Source organism: Oncorhynchus mykiss, chromosome 3 (assembly GCF_057628025.1).
Source record: "Oncorhynchus mykiss isolate SJ-2025 chromosome 3, ASM5762802v1, whole genome shotgun sequence".
In the NCBI taxonomy this organism is placed as follows: Eukaryota; Metazoa; Chordata; class Actinopteri; order Salmoniformes; family Salmonidae; genus Oncorhynchus; species Oncorhynchus mykiss.
In genome coordinates this window covers 10,447,501-10,471,757 of record NC_143024.1, presented here as the reverse complement: position 1 = coordinate 10,471,757, position 24,257 = coordinate 10,447,501, and the positions used below count along the sequence as shown (strand labels likewise).

Below are 24,257 nucleotides of genomic sequence, written 5' to 3'. Positions count from 1 at the left end.
TGTAGCAAACTTTATTTGCATATGCACATCGTAGGTTTACACAGTACACTACAATGAAACGCTTACTCTCAAGCTCTCTGCACAAACAGCGTAACCAATATGTAAAGTATTCAACAGAGATACAATAAAAACAATACAAAGTGAGTTCAAATACAGCACAGAAAGAAGAGTCAGTACTGTAGTTATTTACAATACAGCACAGAAAGAAGAGTCAGTACTGTAGTTATTTACAATACAGCACAGAAAGAAGAGTCAGTACTGTAGTTATTTACAATACAGCACAGAAAGAAGAGTCAGTACTGTAGTTATTTACAATACAGCACAGAAAGAAGAGTCAGTACTGTAGTTATTTACAATACAGCACAGAAAGAAGAGTCAGTACTGTAGTTATTTACAATACAGCACAGAAAGAAGAGTCAGTACTGTAGTTATTTACAATACAGTACAGAAAGAAGAGTCAGTACGGTAGTTATTTACAATACAGCACAGAAAGAAGAGTCAGTACTGTAGTTATTTACAATACAGCACAGAAAGAAGAGTCAGTACTGTAGTTATTTACAATACAGCACAGAAAGAAGAGTCAGTACTGTAGTTATTTACAATACAGCACAGAAAGAAAAGTCAGTACTGTAGTTATTTACAATACAGCACAGAAAGAAGAGTCAGTACTGTAGTTATTTACAATACAGCACAGAAAGAAGAGTCAGTACTGTAGTTATTTACAATACAGCACAGAAAGAAGAGTCAGTACTGTAGTTATTTACAATACAGCACAGAAAGAAGAGTCAGTACTGTAGTTATTTACAATACAGCACAGAAAGAAGGGTCAGTACTGTAGTTATTTACAATACAGCACAGAAAGAAGAGTCAGTACTGTAGTTATTTACAATACAGAAAGAAGAGTCAGTACTGTAGTTGTTTACAATACAGTACAGAAAGAAGGGTCAGTACTGTAGTTATTTACAATACAGCACAGAAAGAAGAGTCAGTACTGTAGTTATTTACAATACAGAAAGAAGAGTCAGTACTGTAGTTGTTTACAATACAGTACAGAAAGAAGAGTCAGTACTGTAGTTATTTACAATACAGCACAGAAAGAAGAGTCAGTACTGTAGTTATTTACAATACAGAAAGAAGAGTCAGTACTGTAGTTGTTTACAATACAGTACAGAAAGAAGGGTCAGTACTGTAGTTATTTACAATACAGCACAGAAAGAAGAGTCAGTACTGTAGTTATTTACAATACAGCACAGAAAGAAGAGTCAGTACTGTAGTTATTTACAATACAGCACAGAAAGAAGAGTCAGTACTGTAGTTATTTACAATACAGTACAGAAAGAAGAGTCAGTACTGTAGTTATTTACAATACAGTACAGAAAGAAGAGTCAGTACTGTAGTTATTTACAATACAGTACAGAAAGAAGAGTCAGTACTGTAGTTATTTACAATACAGTACAGAAAGAAGAGTCAGTACTGTAGTTGTTTACAATACAGCACAGAAAGAAGAGTCAGTACTGTAGTTATTTACAATACAGTACAGAAAGAAGAGTCAGTACTGTAGTTGTTTACAATACAGCACAGAAAGAAGAGTCAGTACTGTAGTTGTTTACAATACAGCACAGAAAGAAGAGTCAGTACTGTAGTTATTTACAATACAGCACAGAAATAAGAGTCAGTACTGTAGTTATTTACAATACAGCACAGAAAGAAGAATCAGTACTGTAGTTATTTACAATACAGTACAGAAAGAAGGGTCAGTACTGTAGTTATTTACAATACAGCACAGAAAGAAGGGTCAGTACTGTAGTTATTTACAATACAGCACAGAAAGAAGAGTCAGTACTGTAGTTATTTACAATACAGTACAGAAAGAAGGGTCAGTACTGTAGTTATTTACAATACAGCACAGAAAGAAGGGTCAGTACTGTAGTTATTTACAATACAGCACAGAAAGAAGAGTCAGTACTGTAGTTATTTACAATACAGCACAGAAAGAAGGGTCAGTACTGTAGTTATTTACAATACAGCACAGAAAGAAGAGTCAGTACTGTATTTATTTACAATACAGCACAGAAAGAAGAGTCAGTACTGTAGTTATTTACAATACAGCACAGAAAGAAGGGTCAGTACTGTAGTTATTTACAATACAGCACAGAAAGAAGAGTCAGTACTGTAGTTGTTTACAATACAGCACAGAAAGAAGAGTCAGTACTGTAGTTGTTTACAATACAGCACAGAAAGAAGAGTCAGTACTGTAGTTATTTACAATACAGTACAGAAAGAAGAGTCAGTACTGTAGTTGTTTACAATACAGCACAGAAAGAAGAATCAGTACTGTAGTTATTTACAATACAGCACAGAAAGAAGGGTCAGTACTGTAGTTATTTACAATACAGTACAGAAAGAAGGGTCAGTACTGTAGTTATTTACAATACAGCACAGAAAGAAGAGTCAGTACTGTAGTTATTTACAATACAGCACAGAAAGAAGGGTCAGTACTGTAGTTGTTTACAATACAGCACAGAAAGAAGAGTCAGTACTGTAGTTATTTACAATACAGCACAGAAAGAAGAGTCAGTACTGTAGTTGTTTACAATACAGCACAGAAAGAAGAGTCAGTACTGTAGTTATTTACAATACAGTACAGAAAGAAGAGTCAGTACTGTAGTTGTTTACAATACAGCACAGAAAGAAGAGTCAGTACTGTAGTTATTTACAATACAGCACAGAAAGAAGGGTCAGTACTGTAGTTATTTACAATACAGTACAGAAAGAAGGGTCAGTACTGTAGTTATTTACAATACAGTACAGAAAGAAGAGTCAGTACTGTAGTTATTTACAATACAGCACAGAAAGAAGGGTCAGTACTGTAGTTATTTACAATACAGTACAGAAAGAAGGGTCAGTACTGTAGTTATTTACAATACAGTACAGAAAGAAGAGTCAGTACTGTAGTTATTTACAATACAGCACAGAAAGAAGGGTCAGTACTGTAGTTATTTACAATACAGCACAGAAAGAAGGGTCAGTACTGTAGTTATTTACAATACAGCACAGAAAGAAGAGTCAGTACTGTAGTTATTTACAATACAGCACAGAAAGAAGAGTCAGTACTGTAGTTATTTACAATACAGCACAGAAAGAAGAGTCAGTACTGTAGTTATTTACAATACAGCACAGAAAGAAGAGTCAGTACTGTAGTTATTTACAATACAGTACAGAACGAAGGGTCAGTACTGTAGTTATTTACAATACAGTACAGAAAGAAGAGTCAGTACTGTAGTTATTTACAATACAGCACAGAAAGAAGAGTCAGTACTGTAGTTATTTACAATACAGCACAGAAAGAAGGGTCAGTACTGTAGTTATTTACAATACAGTACAGAAAGAAGTCAGTACTGTAGTTATTTACAATACAGCACAGAAAGAAGAGTCAGTACTGTAGTTATTTACAATACAGCACAGAAAGAAGAGTCAGTACTGTAGTTGTTTACAATACAGTACAGAAAGAAGAGTCAGTACTGTAGTTATTTACAATACAGCACAGAAAGAAGAGTCAGTACTGTAGTTATTTACAATACAGTACAGAAAGAAGAGTCAGTACTGTAGTTATTTACAATACAGCACAGAAAGAAGAGTCAGTACTGTAGTTATTTACAATACAGCACAGAAATAAGAGTCAGTACTGTAGTTATTTACAATACAGCACAGAAAGAAGAGTCAGTACTGTAGTTATTTACAATACAGTACAGAAAGAAGAGTCAGTACTGTAGTTATTTACAATACAGTACAGAAAGAAGGGTCAGTACTGTAGTTATTTACAATACAGCACAGAAAGAAGAGTCAGTACTGTAGTTATTTACAATACAGCACAGAAAGAAGAGTCAGTACTGTAGTTATTTACAATACAGCACAGAAAGAAGAGTCAGTACTGTAGTTATTTACAATACAGCACAGAAAGAAGAGTCAGTACTGTAGTTATTTACAATACAGCACAGAAAGAAGGGTCAGTACTGTAGTTATTTACAATACAGCACAGAAAGAAGGGTCAGTACTGTAGTTATTTACAATACAGTACAGAAAGAAGAGTCAGTACTGTAGTTATTTAGAATACAGTACAGAAAGAAGAGTCAGTACTGTAGTTATTTACAATACAGCACAGAAAGAAGAGTCAGTACTGTAGTTATTTACAATACAGCACAGAAAGAAGAGTCAGTACTGTAGTTATTTACAGACAGGATGCAGGTAGAGAAGAGTCAGTACTGTAGTTATTTACAATACAGTACAGAAAGAAGAGTCAGTACTGTAGTTATTTACAATACAGTACAGAAAGAAGAGTCAGTACTGTAGTTATTTACAGACAGGATGCAGGTAGAGAAGAGTCAGTACTGTAGTTATTTACAGACAGGATGCAGGTAGAGAAGAGTCAGTTCATTAGTTATTTACAGACAGGATGCAGGTAGAGAAGAGTCAGTACGGTAGTTATTTACAGACAGGATGCAGGTAGAGAAGAATAGTCAATACTGTAGTTATTTACAGACAGGATGCAGGTAGAGAAGAGTCAGTACTGTAGTTATTTACAGACAGGATGCAGGTAGAGAAGAGTCAGTTCATTAGTTATTTACAGACAGGATGCAGGTAGAGAAGAGTCCGTACGGTAGTTATTTATAGACAGGATGCAGGTAGAGAAGAGTCAGTACTGTAGTTATTTACAATACAGTACAGAAAGAAGAGTCAGTACTGTAGTTATTTACAGACAGGATGCAGGTAGAGAAGAGTCAGTTCATTAGTTATTTACAGACAGGATGCAGGTAGAGAAGAGTCAGTTCATTAGTTATTTACAGACAGGATGCAGGTAGAGAAGAGTCAGTTCATTATTTATTTACAGACAGGATGCAGGTAGAGAAGAATCAGTACGGTAGTTATTTATAGACAGGATGCAGGTAGAGAAGAGTCAGTTCATTATTTATTTACAGACAGGATGCAGGTAGAGAAGAAGAATCAGTACGGTAGTTATTTATAGACAGGATGCAGGTAGAGAAGAGTCAGGACGGTAGTTATTTACAGACAGGATGCAGGTAGAGAAGAGTCAGGACGGTAGTTATTTACAGACAGGATGCAGGTAGAGAAGAGTCAGTACGGTAGTTATTTACAGACAGGATGTAGGTAGAGAAGAATCAGTACGGTAGTTATTTACAGACAGGATGCAGGTAGAGAAGAATCAGTACGGTAGTTATTTACAGACAGGATGCAGGTAGAGAAGAGTCAGTTCATTATTTATTTACAGACAGGATGCAGGTAGAGAAGAGTCAGGACGGTAGTTATTTACAGACAGGATGCAGGTAGAGAAGTGTCAGTACGGTAGTTATTTATAGACAGGATGCAGGTAGAGAAGAAGAGTCAGTACGGTAGTTATATACAGACAGGATGCAGGTAGAGAAGAGTCAGTACTGTAGTTATTTACAGACAGGATGCAGGTAGAGAAGAAGAGTCAGTACGGTAGTTATTTACAGACAGGATGCAGGTAGAGAAGAAGAGTCAGTACGGTAGTTATTTACAGACAGGATGCAGGTAGGGAAGAGTCAGTACGGTAGTTATTTACAGACAGGATGCAGGTAGAGAAGAAGAGTCAGTAGGGTAGTTATTTACAGACAGGATGCAGGTAGAGAGGAGTCAGTACTGTAGTTATTTACAGACAGGATGCAGGTAGAGAGGAGTCAGTACGGTAGTTATTTACAGACAGGATGCAGGTAGAGAAGAGTCAGTACTGTAGTTATTTACAGACAGGATGCAGGTAGAGAGGAGTCAGTACGGTAGCTATTTACAGACAGGATGCAGGTAGAGAAGAAGAGTCAGTTCGGTAGTTATTTACAGACAGGATGCAAGTAGAGAAGAGTCAGTACGGTAGTTATTTACAGTTGTGCTGGGGGAGTGTCATAAAGTAATTACCTTCTGAGCAGCCGCTCGCTCCCTCTCGCATCGTGACGGACACCTTGGCCTTTGACCATTGAAACGTGACCCCGTGACCTCCTGACCCTGGGGGTCAGCACACCAACACTCCGAGCCTTGGCACTGGATCTCCTGATACTGGCCGCTGTCATCACAGCTGGGCACGTACAGGGCAGAAGGCTCCCTCTCACATCCAGCACCACCGGACTGGGCGCTCTCAAACAGGACCCTGAACAGCTCACCTTTTCAATTAAAATGATTTTAATTGATTTGAGTAAAAAAACAACTAATACAGTAAGATGTACATTGGATCCCCAGTGGACAACACATTTATCTAAACACTTGTTTCCAAAGAGCTCCTCGATGGTAGAAACAAATAGCTTGTAATGACGAAGTTACTAAACAAACCTAGCTGGGTGCTGTCCTCGGCTTTGGATAAGAGGATGGTTTGGCGTAGGGTGGAGAGGAAGTCTCCGTTTTCCAGGGTGGCGCTGATGAGTTGAACCAGATCTTGGTTGTTTGCCAGACTGGCTTGACTGAAACTCAACGTGCCGCTGACACCGACGGCCCCAGTGAAGTTAAACATCCCAGCGTTTCCTAAGAACTTTCCTCCGAACAGGTTCTCCTGGAGTCTCTTGGGGTTGGAGGCTAGAGATAGGGCCTTGAGGGCCATGGCCCCGCTAGGGAACATCCCCTGGATCGTCTCAGCCAGGATGTCTCCTAAATCGGATCGCTCGGAAAGAGACTCTCCAAGAGTCCCCAACAGGAGCTGTTGGAGTTGGGGGCTGCATGGAGACAGGGGGCTTGGGACTGGGTGTGTCTGTGAGTCCTTGGCTGATGGCACCTGATCTGAGGGGCTGGAGAAGAGCCTGGAGAGGGCCTGGCGACGCTCAGAGGTGCAGTCCTTCACTCCAGCACCTGGGTTCAGTAGAGGGAAAATGGCATGTTTCTATTAATTTTCTGTAGGCCTAAAATATTGACTGTTGTTTTTTTAATGGCTTCTATGTACAGCATGATAAACGAATTTCCCCCTGTGGGATAATAAAGTTAACTGAAATGAAAATATAAAACGCAGATAAGCTTTTATTCAGTAAGCGATTATTGAGGTGTGCTCTCTGTCTGCACAGTCAATGGTATTGTACTGTTGGTTTGGAACACCTAAATGGTCAAAGCATTATTTGAAACCAACAACACTGTTACTTAGTTACCACAGTCAGGGTGTCCTCCATGTTGTCGTGTCCCAAAGATCTCCTTCCCTGTGGGGTCGACACACCAGCACTGTCCACCCGCCTGGCACTGGGTTGGCACGTAACCCCCGTCGGAAGCACAGGACGCCACAAACACATTGCCAGCTTGGGCACCAGCGGATCGCTCGCTCTCACAAGGGCTGGGGCCTACAGGACAGATAGAGGGAGAGAGGGAAAATTAAATACCGGAAATATCATGGAAACCAGAGGAGGCTGGTTACGGGAGGACAGCTTCTAATGATAGCAGGAATAAAGGGAACGGTATCAAACACATGGAAAGCGCGTGTTTAATGTGTTTGATTCCAGTCTAGTTATTCGCTATGAACCCGTCCTACAAATAAAAGTGTCACCAGCCACCACTGATAGAAACGAGGCCAGATTGATGAAACTAACGTACATCTGAACCTGCCACTCATCGCCAGCTGGACGGCCAGGAACCTCCTCTGTAGGATACGGTACATGTTGGTCTGGGAGAAGGAGCGGCCTGGTTCCAGACCTGAGAAGGCTGTGTCGTACACCTCATCTAGCAGCAGCTCCACACCTGAACACAGGGAAACAAGGATTTTACTAACACACACTGTTTAATAGCGACACGTCTTGCTCTTCATTGTAATCAGAGGGCTGATATAAATACTATGCATGCCAGTCTCTCTTGGTTAAGAGTTGAGGAGAGACTGACTGCATCACTTTAAAAAAAAATAACGTTTTTTTAAGAAACAATGTGTTGAAAATCCCTAATTGTTTGCATAGTCAACTTAGACACAGCTCTGACACACACACACTTACCCCACCAGACATGCCACCAGGGGTCTATTCAAAGTCCCCAAATCCAGAACAAAATCAAGAAAGCGAACAGTATTATTTTGAGCCATTATTGCATGGAACTTCCTTCCATCTCATGTTGCTCAAATAAACAGCAAACCTGCTTTAAAAAACACCTCTCCTCTATTAGACATAGATATTCTGTGTGTATCTACTGATACGTAGGCTATGTGTGACATAAATGTATGTAGTTCTGTCCTTGTCTATTAATGTTCTGTATTATGTCATGTTTCATGTTCTGTGTTGGACCCCAGGAAGAGTAGCTGCTGCTTTCTCAACAGCTAATGGGGATCCTAATGAAATAATATACCAAAATGTTACCGTTATTTAAAAAGATCTATTTCTGATTCTCGATGAAAATCCAGTTAAGAGTTATTGTAAATCATGGTTCCTGTGTGTGTGTGTGTGTGTGTGTGTGTGTCACCTGTTGATGTAGCATCTATCTCACCTGTGCTGGGGAGCTCCCTGCCTCTGCTGTCAGCACAGAAACAGTAACTGGACACCTCTGGGAACATCTGTCTGAAGCTGCTGAACGTCTGGAATACTTTAGGGAACCTGTGGAAGATATCACACCTCTTCTCACTTCACTCTGTCTAACATAGGCTAAGAGAAGAGTAAAATACATGACAGTACTCTATAATACTAATTATAATACTACAATACTAATTATAATACTATAATACTATAATATAGAGTACATGTAGATGTCTGTAGATGTCTGGGAGGAACTCATTAAAGTTGTAAAGAGTTAGCTCTTCTACAAAGATGGACAGTATTTCATTAACTTACAACATTGATCCACATACAATAACTCTCTTCAAGAGCGCCTGCCTTGATGGTTAAAGGCCCCAAAATAAACATTTCATGTACTAAGCCGACGCCATCCTCCTTTAATTTGTGTTGCCAATATAAAAAGGAATCTCTTCCTTTACGTTTTTGATCTTGGGAGTCATTTGAGAAATGTCTGCTGGCTGGTTGGCAGTTAAGACCAGTTCCTGAGTGGTTTTAGAGGACCAGGAACAACTTGACTCTTGACCCCTTGGCTGTACTTGGCTGGAGCCTGGAGTGATAACAGAGACAGTCTTGGCCAGGCTGGGGGCCAATCATGCAAAGAGTTCACTGCACAAGCCCGGGTACACACACTAAGTAGGGAATATAATGCCATTTGTTGCCAAGAGACGGATGTCAAAACATCCGCTAGCCAAAAATAGACAAGATAAAGATTATCATTCTAAAATTATAATTCAAGGTCTGAAAGTAGACATTTTTGTGTAGGCCTCAGTGGTTTGGGTTGGAATTTTTGCAGCTGCGCTAACTAAGGACTGAAAACCCTCCACATGAAGGAGAGGAACGTAGCCTAGTGGTTAGAGAGGCAGGTAGCCTAGTGGTTAGAGAGGCAGGTAGCCTAGTGGTTAGAGAGGCAGGTAGCCTAGTGGTTAGAGAGGCAGGTAGCCTAGTGGTTAGAGAGGCAGGTAGCCTAGTGGTTAGAGAGGCAGGTAGCCTAGTGGTTAGAGAGGCAGGTAGCCTGGTGGTTAGAGTGGCAGGTAGCCTAGTGGTTAGAGGAGGCAGGTAGCCTAGTGGTTAGATGAGGCAGGTAGCCTAGTGGTAGGAGAGGCAGGTAGCCTAGTGGTAGGAGAGGCAGGTAGCCTAGTGGTTAGAGCGTTGGACTAGTAACCGAAAGGTTGAAAAATCGAATCCCCGAGCTGACAAGGTGAAAATCTGTTGTTCTGCCCCATTGAAAATAAGAATTTGTTCATAACTGACTTGCCTAGTGAAATAAAGGTAAAATAAAATAAACAATTTGTGAATTCTGAAAATTGCAATAAGTTCCCAGGAGACCAAGTGTCTCCATTCCTCAAAACATGTTCCAGTCACCATACACAAGAATAGGATCCTATCAGGTCAGAAATGTAGAGCAAGGAGGGAAAGATAAAGTGAATTTGGACTCCCAGTTCTCGTGTCAGAGCATCAGTGTCCACGGGTCTAAGCATTACGCTGCCATCTAGAGGCAGAAACGATAAAAAGCTTTGTACAAAACCTGTCTCACTCACACACAGGATCCCAATGCACAGCCAGGTCAAAGCAAACCCCCAGCAGTGTGTTTGTGTGAGTGAGTGATAGATGAGATTCCAGCGGTCTAACAGTGAATGTCAGCGTCCCAAACGGTACATTATTCCCCTGATATAGTGCACTACTTTTGACAAGAGCCCTATGGACCCTGGTAAAAAGTAGTGCACTACACATACGGAATAGGGTGTCATTTGGGGCGCAAACTTAGAGTGCATATCTTTCCCTTCCAGGCACTCACCTGTTGAACGTGTGCAGCAGGTCCAAGACCATCCTGTCAGTGGTGTTGACAAACTTGCACTGCACGGACAGGAAGGAGCCGTCGGCCGAGCACTGAGGGGGGGAGCGCTCCCCGACGCCGTGGAGGAGACGCCTCGACCTCACCTCACAGCTGCCTGGGCCTGGTTGTCAAAGGTTGTTCTGATCAGCTCTAGTCATTTATATATTACTGTGCTGTGTGGCTAAGTTGGTAGAGCATGGCACTTGCAGCGTCAGGATTTGTGGGTTCGATTCCCGCTGGGGGTCACCCATTAGAAAATGGATGCACATAATACTGTAGGTGGTAAATGACATATCAACACACAACACAAGTCATCCTGCTCCTAACTAACTCACACTGAGAGGGCTTTCCGTTCTGCCGGGTCCCGTAGAGCTCCATGCCTTCCAGGTCTACACACCAGCACTGTCCCCGGGCGCTGTCACACTGCACCGCCTGGTACTCCCCAGAGGCCTGGCACTGGGGCACCAGGGGGGCATCGCCACTCAGCAGGGCCTGCTGTCTGTGGAGCTGGCAGGACGTCAGACCTGTGGGAGGAGGAGGAGGAAGAGGAGGAGGAGGAGGAAGAGGTCAATGATGATAAACAGCATTTACATAGTGCATCTCAAAAGGTCTTCCAGTATTCAACATGAGCCTGGCTCGGGTTCCCAGGGGGAATTCATCCCATCAGGCACCAATGTGGTTTCACTGTTAAAACAGATATTTCTAGGAAGAGGGGCGTTCTGCTCACAGTACACAGCTGATCCGTTCTGTCTGGATCCAGAGATCTCAGCTCCCTCTGCGTTCACACACCAGCACTCACCACCAGCACGGCTGCACTGGACGTGTCTGGAGCACACAACAGTTAGGAGAGAGCAGGGAACAGCGGCACGCTTCCCAAATGGCACCCTATTCCCGGCATAGTGCACTACGTTTGACAGGAGCCTTAGGCAAGTAGTGCACTACATAGGGATTGGGAATAGGGTGCCATTTGGGACATATTCAGGGAAATTGCTTCTTTACCGTCCTGGCTAGCTTTTACCGTCCTGGCTAGCTTTTACCGTCTAGGCTATCTTTACCGTCCTGGCTAGCTTTTACCGTCCTGGCTAGCTTTTACCGTCCTGGCCAGCTTTTACCGTCCTGGCCAGCTTTTACCGTCCTGGCCAGCTTTTACCGTCCTGGCTAGCTTTTACCGTCCTGGCTAGCTTTACCCGTCCTGGCTAGCTCTACCCATCCTGGCTAGCTCTACCCATCCTGGCTAGCTTTACCCGTCCTGGCTAGCTTTACCCGTCCTGGCTAGCTTTTACCGTCCTGGCTAGCTTTACCCGTCCTGGCTAGCTTTTACCGTCCTGGCTAGCTTTTACCGTCCTGGCTAGCTTTTACCGTCCTGGCTAGCTTTTACCGTCCTGGCTAGCTTTTACCGTCCTGGCTAGCTTTACCCGTCCTGGCTAGCTCTACCCATCCTGGCTAGCTCTACCCATCCTGGCTAGCTCTACCCATCCTGGCTAGCTTTACCCGTCCTGGCTAGCTTTTACCGTCCTGGCTAGCTTTACCCGTCCTGGCTAGCTTTTACCGTCCTGGCTAGCTTTTACCGTCCTGGCTAGCTTTTACCGTCCTGGCTAGCTTTTACCGTCTAGGCTAGCTTTACCGTCCTGGCTAGCTTTACCGTCCAGGCTAGCTTTATCCGTCCTGGCTAGCTTGTGTCATATACAGCACTGTCAGGTATACCTGAATCGCCCGTCCTCTGAGCACTGGGGGACATGGTCTTGTTGCCGGGCAGAACTACCACCACGTAGAGACTCACACTGACTCAGGGTCTCAGACTCCAGTTGATATTCTGAAAACAGCAGCAAATACAATTTAGTTGTTCAAAACTGTGTCCATTTCTTTGTGGGGAATTTAAAGATGTTGTATTCGGCTTACAGGCATATGGCTCGTACACACAGGAAACATAAACACAGCCTAAATTATAGTATAATAAATACACTACATCATCAAAAGTGTGTGGACACCTGCACATCCAACACCTCATTCCAAAATCAAGGACATTAATATGGAGTTGGTCTCCAACTTTGCTGCTATAACAGCCTCCACTCTTCTGGGAAGTATTTCCACTAGATGTTGGAACATTGCTGTGGGGACTTGCTTCCATTCAAGAGCATTAGTGAGGTTGGGCACTGACGTTGGGCGATTTGGCCTGGCTCGCAGTCGGCTTTCCAATTCATCCCAAAGGTGTTTGATGGGGTTGAAGTCAGGAACCTGTGCAGGCCAGTCAAGTTCTTCCACACTGAACTCGACAAACCATTTCTATAGGGACCTGGCTTTGTGCACCGATGGCATTGTCATGCTGAAAAACAGGAAAGTGCCTTCCCCAAACTGTTGCCACAAAGTTGGAAACACAGAATCGTGTAGAATGTCATTGTTTTCTGTAGCTTTCAGCTTTCCCCTCACTGAAATTAAAAGGGCCTAGCCTGAACCATGAAAAACAGCCCCAGAACATTATTCCTTTTCCACCAAACTTTACAGTTGGCACTATGCTTTGGGGTAGGTAGTGCCAAACCCAGATTTGTATGTTGGACTGGCAGAGTGTGAAGCGTGATTCATCACTGCTCGGCCATGAAAACACATTTCACGAAGCTCCCGACGAACAGTAATTGTGCTGACGTTGCTTTCAGAGGCAGTTTGGGAACTTGGTAGCGAGTGTTGCAACTGAGGAAACAATACTTTTTTGTCCTTCAGCACTTGGCGGTCCCGTTCTGTGAGCTTGTGTGGCCTACCACTTTGCGTCTGAGCCGTTGTTGCTCCTAGACGTTTCCACTTCCCAATAAAAGCACTTACAGTTGACCGGGGCAGCTCTAGCAGGGCAGAAATTATACAAACTGACTTGTTGGAAAAGGTGGCATCCTATGACGGTGCCACGTTGAAAGTCACTGAGCTCATCAGTAAGGCCATTCTACTGTCAGTGTTTGTCTATGGAGATTGCATGGCGGTGTGCTTGACTTTATACAGGGTGAAATAGCCGAATCCACTAATTTGAAGGGTTGTATACATAGTTTGGAATATAGTGGATATACAAAATAGAAATAATGATAAACATAAAAAAAGCATAATCAGAAATAAATTTAAATTACAGCTGAAAATAACTTTGACATATTCAAAAACCCAAGATAAAGAGCCCTAAAGTTTTACCTGAAATCTTCCCCTCAGACAGACAGAGGTAACACAGCAGTATGGAGGAGATCTGAACCAGGCTCATCATCTTCCTCAGTCAGTCTGCCCGTTGAACTGTGAGGAGACTGGGACTAAAACCTCTGGATTTATACCATCAGTGTTAACTGCAATGTCATCCTCCCCTAGGTTGTCACCGCACGTGGTCCTCACTCGCCAAACATGGAACACTCATGTGTGTTTGGAACAATGGTAGTTCTGGAACATTCTAGTGGGAGCAGCCAAGCCTGAGACTCAGAGAGCCATCAGAAGGGAGGAGTTGGTCATGCAAGACTTGACCTGGGATGCAGTAGAAACCTCGAAACCAAATCGGAAGAAAACGGACAGAAACGTCGAGTGGGACTATCTGAATTTGTCCAATAAGAAACTGTTGTTTAACGCTGTAAAACATTTTTCTACGGTTTACACTAATAAATACGACCCAGGTGAACATGACTTGCACCTTCGGGATGACGCTCTTTCAAGAGCCAACGGACGACAGGTTTCTGAAGTCTAATGACATAAAACATGGAACGCAAGGCCAGCAACAGACAACACAAATTAACATTTGAATGTGTAACAGTTTAGCACACACCAACTCTGTAATATAATCATTTAAAATAATAAGCGTAAGACGAGATATTAAATATCCAGAATATCTTTTTTTTAATGGCATTGTACATGTAGTAAATCACAAAGAACAGGTCTTAAATAAACTCTTAATGTACAGCTGGTATATGTCAATAAAAATCTACTTTGTTTTCTCCCCTACCGACTGGTTCTAAAACACTTTTTTATACAGGTTAATAGAAACGCTAAATAAACATAGTCATTTTTCTTCAAGTATATTTTATCCTCTTATGTATTTCTACAGATGTTTCCTCATCTTTACAGTTATAAAAACTGTACATAAAATGACCCAAAAAAACAGCAATCAACACATTGCTTTTTTTTTTTTTTTAAATACGCATTTCACATCCAGCTGGCAATTTAGCTTCCTGTGGTACAAGTCAAACGTGTCCCCTTAGCCCGAAGACATTGTGGTGTTATGTGACGTAGCAGCCATACCGGGGCCGTACTGAAAGCATCAAAAACCCCACAGACAGAGGCTACGTCCCCCAAATGGCACCCTATTCCCTACACAGTGCGCTACTTTTTGAACAGGCTCCCATAGGGCTCAGGGTCAAAAGTAGTGCACTACATAGGGAATAGGGTGCCATTTCGGGACATACACACAGAGACAAACGTGCCACAGATGTCCCGTGACATCGAGGCCATTTCCGTGGTTGTCATGGAGATATCCCGAAGACACACAGTCGTATGTCTGTCTGTGGATTGGGTATATTATATACACCAGTCAAATAGATATATCTTTCCCCATGTTAACATTGTAAACTTGGCGGGTCATACCTTCAGACTTGGCACATAAAGAGAATGAAAGTTAACGATTGTAAAAGGTGGCAATAGATTCCTGAAATGAAATCAGAATGCAGTCGCTAAATGACTGATGTTAGCACTGTTTTTTTAAACAAATCATCTCACCCTAGTGTGAACTTGTCAAACAAGTTTCAGACCACGTTTCCAAAACAGAACAGATTTCTGGCAGGTTAAAGCTACAATATCATCTAACATTCACCTCGGTGATTTAGATTTTTGCATTAACTCATATCACACAAGCAAGGCTTCCACAGCTCTGCTCCTACTGAGGCAAGAGAGTGGTGGGTCGTTTCCCAAATGGCCCCCTATATATTCCCTACATACTGTAGTGTACTACGGTCTAAAGTAGTGCCCTATAAAGGGAATAGGGTTCTATTTGGGACGGACCCATGACGAGGTGATCTCATAGCATTTTAATAATCTAATTGAATTAAATTGAATTTCAGCTATTTCATAGAATGCGTGTGAACAGATTTAATGTACGTGGACAAACCCTAATTTCCTGGTTAAGAAAACGTTGTGGGCATTTCACTTCATAACAGGGAGTCTTAGTTAAAACAACAAACGTCCTGGGCCCTACAAACTAACACTGTGTTACACTGGTACTTTTCATCCACAAGTCCCATTTCGTCAACTCAATACTTGTCAGTTACTCCAGCTCAAAACACCCTTCTTTCCAATACCAAGAGTCCACTGGACCCAACTCTATCCTGTTGGTCTCTATACGTCCATTCACCCCCCTTGTATTGAGCCAACTGAAGCTTCACTCCCACAGTCTGTCTAGGAGGAGAAGGTATGCTCAGTTTGACAGTTTATGGACCACAGCAGACGGTGTGCTTCGGTGCCAGAGAGAGAGGACGGGGTTCACCCTGGGTTTGGATAGGACTCTCCTCTGTGAAGTGCTGTGATGACACCAGATGCCTGGTGCTGTTGCCATGCTAACCCAGGCCAGACACGGGCCAGATTCTACCTAGGTCAGGCCAACCCAAACTCACACAGAACACAGGGTGCTCATCTGTTGCACCTTGCTCAGGTCTGTGAGGAGCTGCTTGATGCGGTGTTTGAGCTGAGGCAGTCTGGCCAGGGGGTCCGGAGGCTCCAACTCCCCAGTGAAGTCCAGCCAGCTCTCCAACACTGAGGGACGCAGAGAGAGAGACTAATAAGGATCTAATAAGGTAAGAACGAGTTCCTCCAATTACAATCGGGTCATTACCTCCCACTGCTTTGGTATTATTAGTGTATAGGATAGGACAGTGTATTATTAGTGTATAGGATAGGACAGTGTATTATTAGTGTATAGGATAGGACAGTGTATTATTAGTGTATAGGATAGGACAGTGTATTATTAGTGTATAGGATAGGACAGTGTATTATTAGTGTATAGGATAGGACAGTGTATTAGTGTATAGGATAGGACAGTGTATTATTAGTGTATATGATAGGACAGTGTATTATTAGTGTATAGGATAGGACAGTGTATTATTAGTCTATAGGATAGGACAGTGTATTAGTTTATTGATAGAACAGTGTATTATCAGTGTATAAGATAGGACAGTGTATTATTAGTCTATAGGATAGGACAGTGTATTAGTTTATTGATAGAACAGTGTATTAGTTTATAGGATAGGACAGTGTATTAGTTTATTGATAGAACAGTGTATTAGTTTATAGGATAGGACAGTGTATTCGTTTATTGATAGGACAGTGTATTATTAGTGTATAGGATAGGCCAGTGTATTAGTGTATATGATAGGACAGTGTATTATTAGTTTATAGGATAGGACAGTGTATTAGTTTATAGGATAGGCCAGTGTATTTAGTGGACCACCCCATTTACCATCAAGCTCCTTCTCTAGACCACCCCATTTAACATCAAGGTCCTTCTCTAGACCACCCCATTTAACATCAAGGTCCTTCTCTAGACCACCCCATTTAACATCAAGCTCCTTCTCTAGACCACCCCATTTAACATCAAGCTCCTTCTCTAGACCACCCCATTTACCATCAAGCTCCTTCTCTAGACCACCCCATTTACCATCAAGCTCCTTCTCTAGACCACCCCATTTAACATCAAGCTCCTTCTCTAGACCACCCCATTTAACATCAAGCTCCTTCTCTAGACCACCCCATTTAACATCAAGCTCCTTCTCTAGACCACCCCATTTAACATCAAGCTCCTTCTCTAGACCACCCCATTTAACATCAAGCTCCTTCTCTAGACCACCCCATTTAACATCAAGCTCCTTCTCTAGACCACCCCATTTAACATCAAGCTCCTTCTCTAGACCACCCCATTTAACATCAAGCTCCTTCTCTAGACCACCCCATTTAACATCAAGCTCCTTCTCTAGACCACCCCATTTACCATCAAGCTCCTTCTCTAGACCACCCCATTTACCATCAAGCTCCTTCTCTAGACCACCCCATTTAACATCAAGCTCCTTCTCTAGACCACCCCATTTAACATCAAGCTCCTTCTCTAGACCACCCCATTTAACATCAAACTCCTTCTCTAGACCACCCAGAACACCACATTTACCATCGAGCTCCTTCTCTATGAGGTCCATCCTGCCCGCCACCTGGTTCTGAACATCTTCTATGTGAGTCAGGAGGTTCATCTGCCACTGGAGACAGTTCCTGGCATGTTCCACTGAGTCGGGTCCCCTCTCATTCAGACAGCCAGGCACAGCCAGCACTGAGTCTGGTCCCCTCTCATTCAGACAGCCAGGCATAGCCAGGGAGCCAGGCACAGCCAGGGCAGTTGTCTTCTGTTGACAACACACAGCATAAACTCAACCACAAAAATCTAATCAAAATTGATCAACACATTTTACAGTTAATTTTCTTTAAAGGAAAGCCGGTAGCCTAGTGGTTAGAGAGGAGAGACAGCAACCAGAGGGTTGCCAGTTCGAATCCCGGGTCTGACAGGAATAATCTGTCCCGGAAGTGAGCTGGCAACTCGGAGGGGTTAAATGTATCAAACCCTAGATACCACAGCTTGCCGTTGTGCACTTAACTCCACGGGCACCCCCTGTTCCTACCTCTCCATGTAGTGTATTGTCTTTAGGAGAGGTTGAGATAAACAGTCCCTACAGTTCCTACCTCTAGTGTATTGTCTTTAGGAGAGGTTGGGATAAACAGTCCCCTGTTCCTACCTCTCCATGTAGTGTATTGTCTTTAGGAGAGGTTGGGATAAACAGTCCCCTGTTCCTACCTCTCCATGTAGTGTATTGTCTTTAGGAGAGGTTGAGATAAACAGTCCCCTGTTCCTACCTCTCCATGTAGTGTATTGTCTTTAGGAGAGGTTGGGATAAACAGTCCCTACAGTTCCTACCTCTCCATGTAGTGTATTGTCTTTAGGAGAGGTTGGGATAAACAGTCCCCTGTTCCTACCTCTCCATGTAGTGTATTGTCTTTAGGAGAGGTTGGGATAAACAGTCCCCTGTTCCTACCTCTCCATGTAGTGTATTGTCTTTAGGAGAGGTTGGGATAAACAGTCCCCTGTTCCTACCTCTCCATGTAGTGTATTGTCTTTAGGAGAGGTTGAGATAAACAGTCCCCTGTTCCTACCTCTCCATGTAGTGTATTGTCTTTAGGAGAGGTTGAGATAAACAGTCCCCTGATCCTACCTCTCCATGTAGTGTATTGTCTTTAGGAGAGGTTGAGATAAACAGTCCCCTGTTCCTACCTCTCCAGGTAGTGTATTGTCTTTAGGAGAGGTTGGGATAAACAGTCCCCTGTTCCTACCTCTCCATGTAGTGTATTGTCTTTAGGAGAGGTTGGGATAAACAGTCCCCTGTTCCTACCTCTCCATGTAGTGTATTGTCTTTAGGAGAGGTTGGGATAAACAGTCCCCTGATCCTACCTCTCCATGTAGTGTATTGTCTTTAGGAGAGGTTGAGATAAACAGTCCCCTGTTCCTACCTCTCCATGTAGTGTATTGTCTTTAGGAGAGGTTGAGATAAACAGTCCCCTGTTCCTACCTCTCCATGTAGTGTATTGTCTTTAGGAGAGGTTGAGATAAACAGTCCCCTGTTCCTACCTCTCCATGTAGTGTATTGTCTTTAGGAGAGGTTGAGATAAACAGTCCCCTGTTCCTACCTCTCCATGTAGTGTATTGTCTTTAGGAGAGGTTGAGATAAACAGTCCCCTGTTCCTACCTCTCCATGTAGTGTATTGTCTTTAGGAGAGGTTGAGATAAACAGTCCCCTGTTCCTACCTCTCCATGTAGTGTATTGTCTTTAGGAGAGGTTGAGATAAACAGTCCCCTGATCCTACCTCTCCATGTAGTGTATTGTCTTTAGGAGAGGTTGAGATAAACAGTCCCCTGATCCTACCTCTCCATGTAGTGTATTGTCTTTAGGAGAGGTTGAGATAAACAGTCCCCTGTTCCTACCTCTCCATGTAGTGTATTGTCTTTAGGAGAGGTTGGGATAAACAGTCCCCTGTTCCTACCTCTCCATGTAGTGTATTGTCTTTAGGAGAGGTTGAGATAAACAGTCCCCTGTTCCTACCTCTCCATGTAGTGTATTGTCTTTAGGAGAGGTTGAGATAAACAGTCCCCTGTTCCTACCTCTCCATGTAGTGTATTGTCTTTAGGAGAGGTTGGGATAAACAGTCCCCTGTTCCTACCTCTCCATGTAGTGTATTGTCTTTAGGAGAGGTTGAGATAAACAGTCCCCTGTTCCTACCTCTCCATGTAGTGTATTGTCTTTAGGAGAGGTTGAGATAAACAGTCCCCTGTTCCTACCTCTCCATGTAGTGTATTGTCTTTAGGAGAGGTTGAGATAAACAGTCCCCTGTTCCTACCTCTCCATGTAGTGTATTGTCTTTAGGAGAGGTTGGGATAAACAGTCCCCTGTTCCTACCTCTCCATGTAGTGTATTGTCTTTAGGAGAGGTTGAGATAAACAGTCCCCTGTTCCTACCTCTCCATGTAGTGTATTGTCTTTAGGAGAGGTTGGGATAAACAGTCCCCTGTTCCTACCTCTCCATGTAGTGTATTGTCTTTAGGAGAGGTTGAGATAAACAGTCCCCTGTTCCTACCTCTCCATGTAGTGTATTGTCTTTAGGAGAGGTTGAGATAAACAGTCCCCTGTTCCTACCTCTCCATGTAGTGTATTGTCTTTAGGAGAGGTTGAGATAAACAGTTCCCTGATCCTATCTCTCCATGTAGTGTATTGTCTTTAGGAGAGGTTGAGATAAACAGTCCCCTGTTCCTACCTCTCCATGTAGTGTATTGTCTTTAGGAGAGGTTGAGATAAACAGTCCCCTGATCCTACCTCTCCATGTAGTGTATTGTCTTTAGGAGAGGTTGAGATAAACAGTCCCCTGATCCTACCTCTCCATGTAGTGTATTGTCTTTAGGAGAGGTTGAGATAAACAGTCCCCTGATCCTACCTCTCCATGTAGTGTATTGTCTTTAGGAGAGGTTGAGATAAACAGTCCCCTGATCCTACCTCTCCATGTAGTGTATTGTCTTTAGGAGAGGTTGGGATAAACAGTCCCCTGTTCCTACCTCTCCATGTAGTGTATTGTCTTTAGGAGAGGTTGAGATAAACAGTCCCCTGTTCCTACCTCTCCATGTAGTGTATTGTCTTTAGGAGAGGTTGAGGTAAACAGTCCCCTGTTCCTACCTCTCCATGTAGTGTATTGTCTTTAGGAGAGGTTGAGGTAAACAGTTCCCTGATCCTACCTCTCCATGTAGTGTATTGTCTTCAGGAGAGGTTGAGATAAACAGTCCCCTGTTCCTACCTCTCCATGTAGTGTATTGTCTTTAGGAGAGGTTGGGATGAACAGTCCCCTGTTCCTACCTCTCCATGTAGTGTATTGTCTTTAGGAGAGGTTGGGATAAACAGTCCCCTGTTCCTACCTCTCCATGTAGTGTATTGTCTTTAGGAGAGGTTGGGATAAACAGTCCCCTGATCCTACCTCTCCATGTAGTGTATTGTCTTTAGGAGAGGTTGAGGTAAACAGTTCCCTGATCCTACCTCTCCATGTAGTGTATTGTCTTCAGGAGAGGTTGAGATAAACAGTCCCCTGTTCCTACCTCTCCATGTAGTGTATTGTCTTTAGGAGAGGTTGGGATGAACAGTCCCCTGTTCCTACCTCTCCATGTAGTGTATTGTCTTTAGGAGAGGTTGGGATAAACAGTCCCCTGTTCCTACCTCTCCATGTAGTGTATTGTCTTTAGGAGAGGTTGGGATAAACAGTCCCCTGTTCCTACCTCTCCATGTAGTGTATTGTCTTTAGGAGAGGTTGGGATAAACAGTCCCCTGTTCCTACCTCTCCATGTAGTGTATTGTCTTTAGGAGAGGTTGAGATAAACAGTCCCCTGATCCTACCTCTCCATGTAGTGTATTGTCTTTAGGAGAGGTTGAGATAAACAGTCCCCTGTTCCTACCTCTCCATGTAGTGTATTGTCTTTAGGAGAGGTTGAGATAAACAGTCCCCTGATCCTACCTCTCCATGTAGTGTATTGTCTTTAGGAGAGGTTGGGATAAACAGTCCCCTGTTCCTACCTCTCCATGTAGTGTATTGTCTTTAGGAGAGGTTGAGATAAACAGTCCCCTGTTCCTACCTCTCCATGTAGTGTATTGTCTTTAGGAGAGGTTGGGATAAACAGTCCCCTGTTCCTACCTCTCCATGTAGTGTATTGTCTTTAGGAGAGGTTGAGATAAACAGTCCCCTGATCCTACCTCTCCATGTAGTGTATTGTCTTTAGGAGAGGTTGAGATAAACAGTCCCCTGTTCCTACCTCTCCATGTAGTGTATTGTCTTTAGGAGAGGTTGAGATAAACAGTCCCCTGTTCCTACCTCTCCATGTAGTGTATTGTCTTTAGGAGAGGTTGAGATAAACAGTCCCCTGTTCCTACCTCTCCATGTAGTGTATTGTCTTTAGGAGAGGTTGGGATAAACAGTCCCCTGATCCTACCTCTCCATGTAGTGTATTGTCTTTAGGAGAGGTTGGGATGAAGTTACATCCCAGTTGGACCTGATGTACAACTGATGAATAAAGTGATCGTCTTAAAAACAAACAAGAGACAATGAACATCAACAACACCTTTCTTACTTCCTGTTCCTTGGCTGTGAAGTGGGTGGAGTGGGAGGCGGGGTTAGTATTAGCCACCACCCCTCCTCCCTCCTGGCTGTTGGAGCCGTGGGGGTCTGTAGAGGGCCAGTGTTCCAGCTGTCCGGGGCTGGGGGGTTTCTGGTAGCTGTAGAGCAGAGAAGAGTGATTACAAAGACAATCAATAAAATACATTATGAACACACTGTAAACTAGTGACGGGCACCAATATGGCTAATTCAACACAACATGGATAATGTTTGATTCCATACCAGTGCCCATCGCTACTAAAATCAGGTATCACTCAGCTGAACGTGTACCTGTGTTCGCTGGTGATGTAAGTGTCTGTCTTGGAGGAGTTGTGGTTGTTCAGAGAGTTGTCTGTCAAGTGGATGAAGTCAGGGAGACCGCCCATGGGCTGGTCCTCGTCAGAGTTCACCCATGACCGAGCCCAGAAGTGCAAGTTGGGATTGTGTTTGTTCCTATAGGTGGACAAGGAAGTACTGGTTCATTTTGACTCCAAATGATCATGGATCCATTTCAAATAGCACCCTATTCCCTTTATAGTGCACTAGATTTGACCAGAGCCCTATGGCACCCTATTCTCTTTATAGTGCACTAGATTTGACCAGAACCCTATGGCACCCTATTCCCTTTTTATAGTACACTAGATTTGACAAGAACCCTATGGCACCCTATTCCCTTTATAGTGCACTAGATTTGACCAGAACCCTATGGCACCCTATTCCTTTTTATAGTGCACTAGATTTGACCAGAACCCTATGGCACCATATTCCCTTTATAGTGCACTAGATTTGACCAGAACCCTATGGCACCATATTCTCTTTATAGTGCACTAGATTTGACCAGAGCCCTATTCCTTTTATAGTGCACTATATTTGACCAGAACCCTATGGCACCCTATTCTCTTTATAGTGCACTAGATTTGACCAGAACCCTATGGCACCCTATTCTCTTTATAGTGCACTAGATTTGACCAGAACCCTATGGCACCCTATTCTCTTTATAGTGCACTAGATTTGACCAGAACCCTATGGCACCCTATTCCCTTTATAGTGCACTAGATTTGACCAGAGCCCTATGGCACCCTATTCTCTTTATAGTGCACTAGATTTGACCAGAGCCCTATTCCTTTTATAGTGCACTATATTTGACCAGAACCCTATGGCACCCTATTCCCTTTATAGTGCACTAGATTTGACCAGAACCCTATGGCACCCTATTCTCTTTATAGTGCACTAGATTTGACCAGAACCCTATGGCACCCTATTCCCTTTATAGTGCACTAGATTTGACCAGAACCCTATGACACCCTATTCTCTTTATAGTGCACTAGATTTGACCAGAACCCTATGGCACCCTATTCTCTTTATAGTGCACTAGATTTGACCAGAACCCTATGGCACCCTATTCTCTTTATAGTGCACTAGATTTGACCAGAACCCTATGGCACCCTATTCTCTTAATAGTGCACTAGATTTGACCAGAGCCCTATTCCCTTTATAGTGCACTAGATTTGACCAGAGCCCTATGGCACCCTATTCTCTTTATAGTGCACTAGATTTGACCAGAACCCTATGACACCCTATTCCCTTTATAGTGCACTAGATTTGACCAGAACCCTATGGCACCCTATTCCCTTTATAGTGCACTAGATTTGACCAGAACCCTATGGCACCCTATTCTCTTTTTAATGCACTAGATTTGACCAGAACCCTATGGCACCCTATTCCCTTTATAGTGCACTAGATTTGACCAGAACCCTATTCCCTTTATAGTGCACTAGATTTGACCAGAGCCCTATGGCACCCTATTCTCTTTATAGCGCACTAGATTTGACCAGAGCCCTATGGCACCCTATTCCCTTTATAGTGCACTAGATTTGACCAGAGCCCTATTCCCTTTTCTCTGTATAGTGCACTAGATTTGACCAGAGCCCTATGGCACCCTATTCCCTTTATAGTGCACTAGATTTGACCAGAGCCCTATGGCACCCTATTCCCTTTATAGTGCACTAGATTTGACCAGAGCCCTATGGCACCCTATTCCCTTTATAGTGCACTATATTTGACCAGAGCCCTATGGCACCCTATTCCCTTTATGGTGCACTAGATTTGACCAGAACCCTATGGCACCCTATTCCCTTTATAGTGCACTAGATTTGACCAGAGCCCTATGGCACC

At 43.1% G+C, this 24,257-nt stretch overlaps 2 protein-coding genes across 2 annotated transcripts in view; both read right to left on the bottom strand.

Annotated features, from left to right (window-relative positions):
- The window catches only part of LOC110520804 (thyroglobulin), a 91,211-nt gene extending 77,596 nt beyond the window's left edge, over window positions 1-13,615 (bottom strand). The window contains exons 1-10 of the mRNA XM_090230534.1: window positions 13,531-13,615; window positions 12,070-12,178; window positions 11,093-11,190; window positions 10,701-10,889; window positions 10,327-10,486; window positions 8,467-8,573; window positions 7,594-7,737; window positions 7,158-7,343; window positions 6,358-6,867; window positions 5,950-6,191 (exon numbers count right to left, since the gene is read on the bottom strand). Of these exons, the coding sequence (XP_090086660.1) occupies window positions 5,950-6,191; window positions 6,358-6,867; window positions 7,158-7,343; window positions 7,594-7,737; window positions 8,467-8,573; window positions 10,327-10,486; window positions 10,701-10,889; window positions 11,093-11,190; window positions 12,070-12,178; window positions 13,531-13,600 (1,815 nt within the window). The 5' untranslated portion in view covers window positions 13,601-13,615. The remainder of the gene's footprint in view (window positions 1-5,949; window positions 6,192-6,357; window positions 6,868-7,157; window positions 7,344-7,593; window positions 7,738-8,466; window positions 8,574-10,326; window positions 10,487-10,700; window positions 10,890-11,092; window positions 11,191-12,069; window positions 12,179-13,530) is intronic.
- A 582-nt stretch (window positions 13,616-14,197) lies between these two features.
- Window positions 14,198-24,257, bottom strand: part of LOC149984330 (PHD finger protein 20-like protein 1) — a 35,503-nt gene continuing 25,443 nt past the window's right edge. The window contains exons 23-26 of the mRNA XM_090220264.1: window positions 22,374-22,535; window positions 22,048-22,201; window positions 17,525-17,753; window positions 14,198-16,119 (exon numbers count right to left, since the gene is read on the bottom strand). Of these exons, the coding sequence (XP_090076390.1) occupies window positions 15,977-16,119; window positions 17,525-17,753; window positions 22,048-22,201; window positions 22,374-22,535 (688 nt within the window). The 3' untranslated portion in view covers window positions 14,198-15,976. The remainder of the gene's footprint in view (window positions 16,120-17,524; window positions 17,754-22,047; window positions 22,202-22,373; window positions 22,536-24,257) is intronic.